Source organism: Pyrgilauda ruficollis, unplaced genomic scaffold (genome assembly GCF_017590135.1).
Source record: "Pyrgilauda ruficollis isolate IOZ18807 unplaced genomic scaffold, ASM1759013v1 scaffold87, whole genome shotgun sequence".
Classification (NCBI taxonomy): Eukaryota; Metazoa; Chordata; class Aves; order Passeriformes; family Passeridae; genus Pyrgilauda; species Pyrgilauda ruficollis.
In genome coordinates this window covers 2007225-2019370 of record NW_024530710.1, presented here as the reverse complement: position 1 = coordinate 2019370, position 12146 = coordinate 2007225, and the positions used below count along the sequence as shown (strand labels likewise).

At 36.9% G+C, this 12146-nt stretch overlaps 1 protein-coding gene across 4 annotated transcripts in view; it reads right to left on the bottom strand.

Moving 5' to 3' along the window:
• Positions 1-12146, bottom strand: part of EFR3A (EFR3 homolog A) — a 76973-nt gene that overhangs the window by 17049 nt on the left and 47778 nt on the right. For all 4 annotated transcript variants that reach the window (XM_041488096.1, XM_041488098.1, XM_041488097.1 and 1 more), the window contains 7 exons: positions 11799-11934; positions 10461-10625; positions 8156-8270; positions 6283-6334; positions 3352-3524; positions 2833-2908; positions 81-242 (listed from right to left, as the gene is read on the bottom strand). In XM_041488096.1, coding sequence (XP_041344030.1) covers positions 81-242; positions 2833-2908; positions 3352-3524; positions 6283-6334; positions 8156-8270; positions 10461-10625; positions 11799-11934 — 879 coding nt within the window. The remainder of the gene's footprint in view (positions 1-80; positions 243-2832; positions 2909-3351; positions 3525-6282; positions 6335-8155; positions 8271-10460; positions 10626-11798; positions 11935-12146) is intronic.

The window sequence follows — 12146 nt, the reverse complement described above, 5'->3', positions numbered from 1 at the left end:
ATACACAAAACCCCCCAGTTCGTCACATCTCCAGTGACACGTTTGAATTGTCAGTCAATGAACCCAACACAGACTCATACCTGCAAGGCAATAGCTAATCGGATGAGGTCAATAACCACTTCTTCATTGGCCAGTTCTATTGTGGTAAGAGCTAGAGATGTAAACAGGAGTTCAAAGTTTTTCTGGACATTGTCTTCTTCTTTGCAGCCTAAGTAGATGTGTCTATACAACTGCTGACCATGCTATGAATGACATAAAAGGGAAAATGGGTATTAAATAATAGAAAAATTTAGGTTGGAAAAGATATTTGAAGGTCTTCTGGTCCAACTCTCTACTCTCAACAGACTGAGAATTAAAAAAATAAAAAAAGGATAAAATACATGGTGTACACATACACAGAGAAAAAAGTACATGATTAATCAAGTAGACCTCAAGTTTCTAATAACAGCTTCTTTATAAACACTGTACTGTTCTATTTTGTGCACGAATGTACAGATAGAGAAGATGATACAGAGAACTGCATGATTACTGCACAGTATCAGATGTTGGAATTCATTTCCTGTTGAAATATTAGAAAAAATATTTGCTCATTTATAAAAAGGAGAAAGCAAAAAGTAATATTGAAATATTTTTCAAGAACATTTGAGTAACTGATGAGCTCCAGGTGTTATCCTTCTGAAGACATCAAATTTGTTCATTAAGCAACTCCCCTCAAACAGCAAACCAAGAAAAAAATCTGCTAGAAGGTGTTTCCGAAGGTGAGCAGGGCTCATTTACTGACAGGGAGTGTAGGGAGGCTGCAGCTCTAGTGAAGAACACAGGTCATTTAATGAAAGACTCCACTCCAAAAGTGACTTTCTTCTCATAACACATGTGCCTAACCAAATCTCAGTAAATAAAACTATTACCTCAACACAAAAGAAAAATGCAAACACGAGAAACACAGGATAAGCAGCAGGTGTTGTATGGAACACAGAGCTCAGTACCACCCAGCATTCCTAATCTGGAGGGGAGTACAAGTCTGTATCAGCTGACACAAACAATTTTCAAGACGTAAAGACTAACTCTAGACATATTAATTCAGCTCTAGGAACATGAAGAAAAGTAATTTTCAACCTCTCTTTTTCAAACAGGACATATTTACTTAAGAAATAATGATGACATTGTTGATCTTTTCATTACTCCTAAAATCAAAGAGTTGTTCAAATACACATTGTATTTAGAAAAGAGGGAAACACAGCTATCAGCAAACCACAGAAGCTACTACAAAATAAAGGTTAGCTGTTTAAAGACACAGTATATTTGGAAAATAAAAGTAATGAATTTTTTTATCCCACAGATAAAGAATTGCGCTTAAATAGGAAAATAAATGATTATGTGGATTTTATCAATATGTATCTTTCTAGAAGACTGGAAAATGCGAGAAGTTAAATATTTCTCTTCAAAGAAGGATAGATATAAACTGAGCAACTGGTCTGAGAGGAAGAGTTTTGTGCCTATGTTTGGTTCCATCCCACCTGGGTGTGATACAAAATTGCCTCAGGATTCCATGTAACATCAGGATCTCATGTAACATCAAACAAGCCCAAACGATCATCCAGGTGTTAATGAACTTCTGGAGATGCCTCATCCCTGTCCTTTGATTATGCAGAGCATCTGGGAAGAGCAGGCTGCTAGCATGCACATCTGCACCAGGTGAGTAACAGTATCATACAGACAATCATTGATTGACCTCATTTCCCAGGGTTAATATATTTTTAGAAGCCTGTATGATCTTTTCTTGACCTGTGAAGAATGTCTTTTCCTCTTCTACCCTTTTTTCAGATCAATATTAAAAATTCAAATATTTAGTTAGACAGTTACAACTTTCATCTAGCAAAATACATCTTATCCAAATTGCTTTAAATCATAGATATTAAATTAATGAATTAAAATTTAATTCACTTTTTAAAAGAGACATTACTAATAAATGCCAATTTTGAAGTATTTTTTATATTTCTATTATTCCAGTTGAATACAGGTACTGAAGAGAATATTAACTGGACTTATAGTAAGAACATTTATCTTGCAAAGTTACTTGAATGCTGTAATAATTCAATAATAATAATATGTTCCAATTTGCATATTATTACATATGCAGTATTTTTGCCTACTTCAATATTTTCTGTTTTTTGTTTACATACCTACACAGATAAACCACAGTCAGGAATGACAGAGCACAGTAACAGTTTTATGCATCTTTCCCACATAAAACCCAAGGTGTCTAGTGTAAGCAATTTCACTCCACTTAAGTATCATCTAAAAAAACTGTTTTTCTTTAGAACCAAATATACTGAGAAGTCACCTGATACAAAGTCTTGTGAAAACAATCTTTTAAGAAAATAACTGCTTTGTGCAAATTTAATTTTTGTGACATCTTTACCTAAAACATAAGTCTCTGTGCCACAGCTATATAAAGATTTCTAAGTACAAAACTGTTTAAAAATACAGCAAAATAAAAGCCATACTAGAGAAAAACTGCTATTGAGCAAAAGTCCCTGAGCTGCCCAGGGATCTAACAACGGGGAGTTCTTTTCAGAATTATAGTTTTGACATATGCTGTTCTAATTTCATGTATATAAAGGTTTTAACTGAAGACATAAATTAAAATTTTATTGCATGGAATCACCTTTCACGTACCCAGAGAACCTCAACACTGAAATCACTGTAACTTGATGACAATTTGACACTGATCTTTGTGACTTGTTACAAAACCACAGCTGTAGAAGAAAAGCAAAACCACTGGTTCAGTTACTTATTTCTAGATAGAAAAGTGATGTTTCACGCTATTACCTTTTTCATGAAGCTCACGTCTTGCCTTGAAATCTTGTCTCGTTTTATCTTTAGATCAGAAACATCTGGTATTATTCTAGAAATGAAAGAAATGTGTTGTTTCAGAAAAAAATAAAAAAGTTGGAAACTAAGAGAATGTGGAATACAGGAACTATTCAAACAGATCTTGACCCAATTCCCATTTTAATTATATCCATGCTTAACAGGGATATTTAAATTTCAGTTGAAGATGGAGAACCAGAAAGAGAATAAGATAATCACGTATTTTTTTAATCTACATAAAATAAAAATAAAATTCTGCCTTCTACATGGCTAAACCACGATATTTGTAATGGCTATTTAAGGTACTGTGCTCTGAGGCTTATCTGTATATCTCTTGCCATGAATAAATGACCCTGATCACTATGTATTTACCAAAACAGTACATTAATAATTCATATTAGCAAAAACATTTAAAAATCAACTTGTCATTCAGGTAACGAACTGGGATTTGCAGCAGGCAATAACCAAGAGCAGTACCTGATCCCTCTGAGCTTGGCTCTGTTGTCGTGCCGGTCGATGAGGTTGTGCAGGATTTCCAGCACCAGCTGCCTCAGCTCAGAGTCCTCCATGAGTGACGGAGACAGCAGCGGGTCCAGAAAGGGGGCAGGAAGTGCATTACTTATTGTTGTGGCTTTGTATCCTGAAGTCACCTGTCCATTGTTGGAAATAAAATTCATGTGTCATTACTGTATTGTAAGAATTAATTGCAGCTGTCACTCACTTTTTAGTGGGATTGCTTTGGCATCCACAAGGTAGATTCAAATTGAAGTATTAATTTTGAAAATTCCTGACCTCACTATGAATTTGGAAGGACGTCAGCATACATTTTCAAATTAAGTCCCTCATGTTAAAAGGATTTTTCAGGATCCTTTCTTTACAAATACACCCTGAATCAAAAAATAAAGGTATGATTTATGATTTGTTTTTTTTATATGGCCTATGAAAAGCTGCAGGGCATAAACTGAAGACGATAGGAATTCCAGTCAATAATTACAATAGAGATTTTTCCATTTCAGGTTATGAGCTGTTCGCATACAGTAGAGTAAGCTCATGTGAAATAAAAAATGAGAAATCAGGGCCTATATGTACAGCTCAAAGATTTATGGATACTATTTTATTGCAAAACATGAAGTAAGCAAATACCACTTTCTTAGAAATCTGGTGTCATAGTGTTATTTTAAAAATTAATACTACCTCTGTCTTGTCTCATTCAGTTACTTTTAACTAAAGCAAACTCTGCAGGTACACAAAGAAAAATAAACTTCTCCCTAACCACTAATTCAAATTTTAATCATCTGAACATCTAAAGTAGCCAGAAATATTTAAAATTTACCATCCCTTAAAATGGAGGTTACCAGAATATTACAATCTCAAAATATATTACAAAGTACCTTTAACCTGTTGAGGATGAGGGGAGCAAAATCATTCCAAATTTAATTATAATAAATGCAATCGTATTTTCATCCAAGACTTACATAATAATTGTATCTTCTTTATATATATTCCATACCCTTACAGTTTTTACATGTGAGCTGTGTTTTACTGGTTTTGGCTGGGATAGGTAATTTTCTTGACAGCAGCACATGCACTACTGTGTTCTGGATTTGTGACCAAACCAGTGCTGGTAACACAGAGATGATTTGGCTACTGCTGAGCAGGACTTAAACACCTCCAGAGGAATATCCCATATTAAAATGTGTCATGTTCAGTAGCAGAACAGGAGGCAATTTGTGAGGGCTGCCACTGCTCAGGGACTGGCTAGCTATCAGTTGGGATTTTGTTTTATGTTATTATTACTTCTTTTTCTCATTTCTTGGTTTTGTTTTTCTTGGTTTCCTTTTTTTACTTACTAAACTGTCTTCATCTCAGCCCACTTTTCTCACTGGTGCTGTCCTGGTTCTCTCCCCATGCCCCTGGGGCAGGGTGAGTGAGTGAGTGGGTGGTCCCTGGTGCCTCTGGGTTAAGCCATGACACTGAGCGAGCTTGGTGCCCCCAGCTTAGCTGAGGGCTTCACAGGGGCCCTGACAGGAGCACCAGGGGACAAGAAGGTATCTGATCAATCATTCTGAAAATGGAAAATGACTGATATCACAAGCAGCAAGTGTACACTTTTAATGAAGTACCAAATTTCAACTGCCTGTACAGCATTAACTTGTCTGCCTGTGTATGCATGACAACAGAGTAATTATATTATGAAATATTATTCTTTTGTAAAGAATACATGATGTACAATGCTGGATTTTTTCCACAATATTTATCAATGACTAATTTACTAAGCAACAGAACAATGATTTTCACACCTCTGTGCCATGATGGGATTTTACTTCCATATTCTAAAAGAGATGCAAACCAAAATTCAGTGTCCAAAATGTTACATCTCTTCCACATGTACACTCTGACTCCCTTAAAGCATACTTACAGGCTATGTAGCACCCAAAACCATTAGAACAGTTCTTATCTGTTTTAATGGAATTTTAATACTGGTGAGATGAATCATCAGGAACAGTTTAGACATACCTGAGTCTATGTTTAATGAAGACAATGTGCAAAATGACCACATGAGGTCCTTCCTAACAAGTTTTCTATCCTTAAATTGCAACTCTGAATGCCCAGCTCTTCTGCAAACCAGAGTCTAAGATTTCAGATTTGGACAAGACAAGAATAGTTTAATCTATTTGCCTAACACCATACACGAGTTTCATACCAAAGCAGGGACAGAAACTCATTTTCCAGGAGGATATTCTTCTGCTTTAGTTTGTGAAATCATTCCCCTATTTGAGTCACTAAACAGTTCTCAGCTTCTGCAACAAAACAGGCCAGGATTCTACTGGCAAGAGCCTCCTTTACTACCCACTTTCTGATTTTTACCATCTGAGTTTACTTCCAGAAACATTCTTTGAAGATTTACAGCTGAAAAAATGTATTTGTGATAAAAAATTCAATCACACCTTACAAGAAATTTGGGAAACATTAGAAAGGAAAGAACAACTGTGTCTGAGGTATCCATTCCTATGGTTTTAAAAATATTGGCCATACTACTAATTACCACTTTTCCAGGCTCAGAGATAAAAGTGATTTCACTTTGATGCTGCCAGTACTACTGGCAGAGCTCAACCTACTCCAGGATGTTCTTTTGGATCTGCAGATCCAATTATAACTGACATTCACTGAAGTGCTCTAAGGGCTGGAGGTGTATTTCTTGTGCTGTTTGTAATGTAAGTTGGAAAAATGCTTTCACAATATTACACAATAGAATTACAGGTCCATGCAATAAGAATGTATGTTTATTTTCATACATGTATGTTTATGTTTAACCCAGTGTTGTTATACTGTACTTTTATATGTAAATATATAGATAAAGTGAAACACTGTGTTTATAACATAGTATACTGATCACAGAAGGCTTACCATAAGTAAAGATCTCAATAACATGATTTGAATCCTCCTGGTTCCCAAATCTCTACAATTGGAAAAAAAAAATGCAAATTAGGTTTTTTCTTGCATATCTTTGAATTATTCTACTCTAGACATGATTCTCATTTTTGACAAGTGAATACAGCAGTATTGGAAGGAATGCTGGATGATCATAGAAAAAGGAAAGTATCTCAAACTGAGCTGCAATAATTAATTGTTTTTGAAAGACATTTACAGGAAGGCTTAAAAAATGAAGCACATTCAGTTGAAGAAAAAATTAAATTGTATATGTGAAGCAGATATAAATCTTTATGTTTTACTCAGAAATCTCTAAAATGTTCAGCCACTATGAGCTTGATGTTATTTTCTCAAGCATCAGCACTGAAAATTTCTTCTGGATTAAAATTAAATTGAGTTTCTTTAAGAAACACAGACATTTCTTCTTCAAGCCAGACCCCAAAACTTTGAGACTGTAAAAAAGTTACCAGCAAAATCAGTAAGAAAAACTGAAAGATTCCTCAGCTTTCATATCACAGGCAGGTACATGAAACACTAGAGCTGGTTTTTTATTGTTTTCATTTCCCTCCTGCAGGTGTTAAAAGTAGCCAAATAGCTAAAGGTATATAGTCACTATTCTTGCAAGGTCTTAGGAGATAAAAGTGCACTTGGAATAAATTGCTCCATTCACAGAAATTCTTTCAGGAAAGTAAAAAAGGTATAAGCTATTTTCTCCATTAAATAGTGTAAAAGAAGATCAACCCTCTTCAGAAAACTTGGCCTCTACATAGCAGTGGAAATTTCTACCTTAATGGGCTACAACCCTGGCTGTATCATTCAAATGTCTTGGGGAGCTGAAACCAAAAATTTAAGTAATCCCAGACTTTATCAGCAATCAGAAAGCCTTCTTTGTTCAGAGTGACATATGCACACCATACCAACACACTGCTCAGGCACATGTTTACACAGACTCTCATAAATGGAAAATTACACAGTCATAAAAAAAAAAAACAAAAACAACCACCACCCCCAAATGTTTATCCAAGTAGAGAATTTCTTGAAATATCTCCACAATGAGTGACAACTGCCTGGCACAGACTTGTATCTTCCATGGAACAGCATCCCATGCTGCAGGGATACTGTATGAAAAGCCATAAGAAGCTGGAGGATGACAATGCCTTCCTACTTAATCTATTAGGGGATCAATTATGTGGTGCAAAGTGTCTGTGCACATCTGGAAAGAACAGCTGCAGACTTTTCAGTGACTTCCCATACTGAGGAAATACAGTCTTTTAAACAAAATTATTCCTGTTACAGGGAAAAGTATTCAGTGTAGGGTGACTTGTAAATTGTGGGTTTATTGCCCTCTTATAGCTTTTTCCTATTTCTAAATACATAGGGAAAATCCAAAATTCACTGGAATTTCTGCAGTTACTTCTTAATCTGAAATCAACTTGTACAGAATTAAAAAAAAACCCTTAAAAACAGTTTGCAAATTATGCAGCTATTTGAAAAAATGTATTTATAATTGAATTCCTCTCATTCTCAAAACCCACATATAAGAAGTTATGGAATTAACAACTATAAAGTACATAATTTCAGAAAAAAATTGTACAAATGTGGAGAGAAAGAGTGTTTTAGTGAAAAACAAACTGCCTTCCAATCAGGTAATTTTTATTAGTAAAATGTCTGTAGGTTGATTTCATATTGCTAACACTGACCTTGTCCTGGTTCTGCACAGTATTTAATACAGCCCCTAAGGAGTGAGAATTTGCATTTCACTTTTGTTAATGTTTTTCACTTCTTAATTTATCAGGAATCTAAAATCTAGATTTTTAATTTGAAATTTAAAAATGTAGGATATACAAACCCAAGGTTACTGGGATCCAGCGATTGTGAAGTTGTTCCCAAAACAGGTACTTTGCTCATGATGAACATCATAATCTCTGATCTCTGGTAATCTGGAAGATTGCTTCCAAAAAATCCTAAATAAAAACAGAACGAAATCACAGAAGAAAAAGAGATATAGGGCTCTTCTCTTTATAAGAAAAGCCTTTAAAATACAAGGACTACATTAACAGGTCAAAATAGATGAAGAATAAACATATGACTTGTTTTAGGGCATAATCTCATATTTATTTTTGCTGAATGATTTTAGCGAGTCTTTTTCATGGTACTTTCATCTTTGAATAGTAAAACCTTCTAATTTTACCCTCCTCTAAATACACAATTTAAAAATTAAATATCTGGAGTCTATTAACTTGTACTTTGTGAGGACTTGGAAGTGCTTCTCATGGCACATAGTGTTGTCTGTTAAGTCTCCAATAAATACTACAAGTGAGGAGACAGAAATCCCAGAGACATACAAGGATTTTAAGACTGTTGGTGTTCTTGGGGAGTGATGAGGTGAGCAGCTTCCGTGCCAGCACCATAGGAAGAGGAAGACTCCAGCATGGGGTACAGGGAGAGTTCCTGGACCAGGGGAACCTCATGGCAGCAGAAAGAGCCACAATGGCTGAGGGTACCTTGGCAGGGCCAGGAGAAATGTCAGGCACACACATACCTCCCCTGCCTCAAAAGTATCTCACAGGGAGTGCTAGCATCTGTTGACAGGAAGGGAACTGCAGCTCCACCAGGGAGAAATGGTTTCCACATGCAGAAGACCCTGTCCTCCCCCAGCTCTGCACCCACCACAAGTGAAGCAGCTGCCCAGACACAGCTCCAGTGGGAACAGCTGCCATCCCAGTGCCAACTGCAGGCTGGGCCCTGCTTTTATGGCAGAACAGCCACAGCAGTGGGCACAGCTGTGGCAGCACACCCAGGGAACTGAGAAAACACTGTTATTCCCAACATTCCCCAAGGAAAGAGATCGGGGGGTTTCGGTTAATGGCAAGTCCAGTGGGAATCAAGTGTGCCCTGGGACCCAAAAGAGCCAACTGTGCCCTGTGATGCACCAAGCACAGCATCACCAGCTGGCTGAGGAGGTGACTGTCCCATCCACACTGCACTGCTGCAGCCCCTCCTCGAGTCCATGCTTTGGGCGCCTCAATCTAAGAACATCAAACAACTTCAAGGGGGGCAGTGAAACAGGAGATGCTGATCTCTCTCTGGTGACCAGTGACAGGACATGAGGAAATAGGATGGAATTGCACCAGGAGAAGTTCAGATGGGACATTAGGAAAAGTTTCTTCACTAAAAGGAAGGTTGGCCACTGGATCAAGCTCCCCAGGGAAGTAAGTGGTCACAGCACCAAGCCTGACAGAGGTCAAGCAGTATCTGGACAATGCTCCCAGGCACATGGTTTAGTCGAAGCAGGGAGGAGCAGAGAGCTGGACTCAATGATCCTTATGTGTCCCTTCCAACTCCAGATATTCTATTTTATTACTGTGAAAGAGTATACCATTAACTTCAGTAGAAAGAAGCTTCACAAAAGGTTGGTTTGTGGGGTTTCTGGGATTTTTTTTTATGGGAGATGAGCATTTTAACTTGGGAGCTTTACTAAAATGGTGAGAAATAATCTACTACATACCTGTTACTGCTCTTCAAGGCAAGCAAAGGTACAGATCAGTGAACAACATTTAAACTACATCTCCCTCATTCTTTAAGAAAAGGAATACATATCATAAATGCACCTCAATATATAACATCCCTATCATAAAGGGAAAATCTGAAAAAAGGGGGAGACACTGTTGAGAAAATAATTTCCAGTGCTACGTATTAAAGTACTTCAGTTAAGTCATGGTAGCACAACTGGCCATTAGGTGTCATTGTTGCTACTATGTTTAACATTCATTTCTATCAATTTTAAAGCACTACCTACAAAAATATATATTACTGTATACAACTGTTTGCAGTGATTTTCATAGGATTAATAGTTGTTCTGTAGCAAAGGTAGAGATTTCTACATTTCAAGGGCCACAAAATAATATAATTTAAATTAATTTTAAGCCCACCAGCATTTTTAATTTTCATAACCTTTTTGGCTATGTGTCCAGTTAACATTTAAAATAAAAACCTTTCAGAAATCAAACACATAAAGCAAGCCTGAGAATGACGAGGCAAACAATCAGAGAAACCACACTTGGTAGTATTCATTATTCAAGCTGGTCCAATATCATGTCACTGGGGAAAAGGGGAGAAATTCTGAGTGAGCCTGTGTCAATTGTATTACTCACCAATTGTTTGAATAATGGCATTCTGGACAATCCTCTCGTCACTCTCCTTGGAGCTTATGCTTAAAGCGATACTTTCAGATGAACTGCGCCTGTCACTCAGCTCAAAGTCAACGCTGATGCGCAGGTGTTTCAACAAGGTATTGAAAACCTCCAGAACTGTTGGGCCTGGAAACAACAAATAACAGTGACTGCACTTGTCAAGGGGGAGATGTCAGAAGAAAACTAAAACTGGGCTTTTCAATCCATTTTCACAAGTAATGAGAGGAGGATGATGAAGAGAACGAAGTGAACTATAGTGTTTGAGGCATCACGACTAGAGAAAAACTTCTGAGGTGTGCCTACACTTTGATACTTTAGAAATTAACTTGGAATCATGAAATACAGTCAGGTATGTATGCATAACCATGATCCACTACTGGGTCTTGTCAGGATGGAGGTAACCTGATTTTTCCTTGTGCATGCAGCTTTTGCTCCACCCATTGAATTGTCTTTATCTTGATCCATGAAACTTCTCACTTCCTTTCTACATTGTCCCTGTCCTGTGGGAAAGGGGAGTGCAAACAGTCCAGAATCAACTCACCATGCAAGTTTCAGATACAAAACAGAAGAGGTTGCTGAAATTAAGTGTCACTAACTGCAGGTACTTGCCCCTGAACTTCAGTTATTTCAAAACCTGCTACTAAAATCCAGTTCTATACATTGGATCAAATAATGAGCTCTTTTCATCATATGGTAAAAGATTTCACAAGTGTGTGCATGCAAGTGGGTCTCATATAATGAGGAAGGACATTCAGGCTCAAGCTAATGAAGCAAAACAATAATATTGCAGCAGGACACCAAAGAACATCAGGAGAAGAGCACTAGAGTGTACATCTCTTCATAACCACTCTTATTTCAAGGAACTATCCTAATTTTAAATGACATTATTTCACCTTATTTCAGCTTTTTCACAGCCATTAAGGTAACATTTCTCAAAGATCATTCTACTCCTGCAGTACTCAGGTCACAGCTGTACCACAAAGTGACAGTGCTCTTGACATTTTGCAGTGACACACGGTTCTCTCAGACTTTATGATTTCTTTCCATATAGGAATACCTGCCTTTCACCATTTTTTCACTAATTTTTTCAATGCAAAGGATTATGTAAGAGTCAAATAACCAAATGTATATGCTTGGAGTAATTGCAAACCAAGTAAGATTTCAAGCACAAAGGAAAAAAAAAAATTATACCCAAAAACTTCTCAAAATGTTTCCAATCAGTTTGAAATCAAAGTGAAAATGAGCACTACCCTGCAAATTTATCCTTTGACCTGATGCCTTTAATTTAATACAACTTACCTATTGATCCTTTAGCTGCTATTGCAACTGCTTCCAGAAGAACCTGAATAATGCCAGCACGAACTCGTGGTGAGTCCCTTTTGCGGACATCAAGGTGTCCAAGGATTTCTTGTATTACGTGATGGGAATATTGTGCCTATTAAGAAAACAGACAGAAAATCTTCATCTGTGACTTTAGCAAGAATAAGCTCATACATCACTCAGCTATGGTCATGACCATGTTCCCATTCTGCAACATTTTCATTCAGAACTTTATCAAAATTACAATCAATTCATTACTAAATATGGATTCAAAAAACTGCCATGACAGATGAAGCAATACAGGTTCATTCAGCCAGCCCAGTGTAC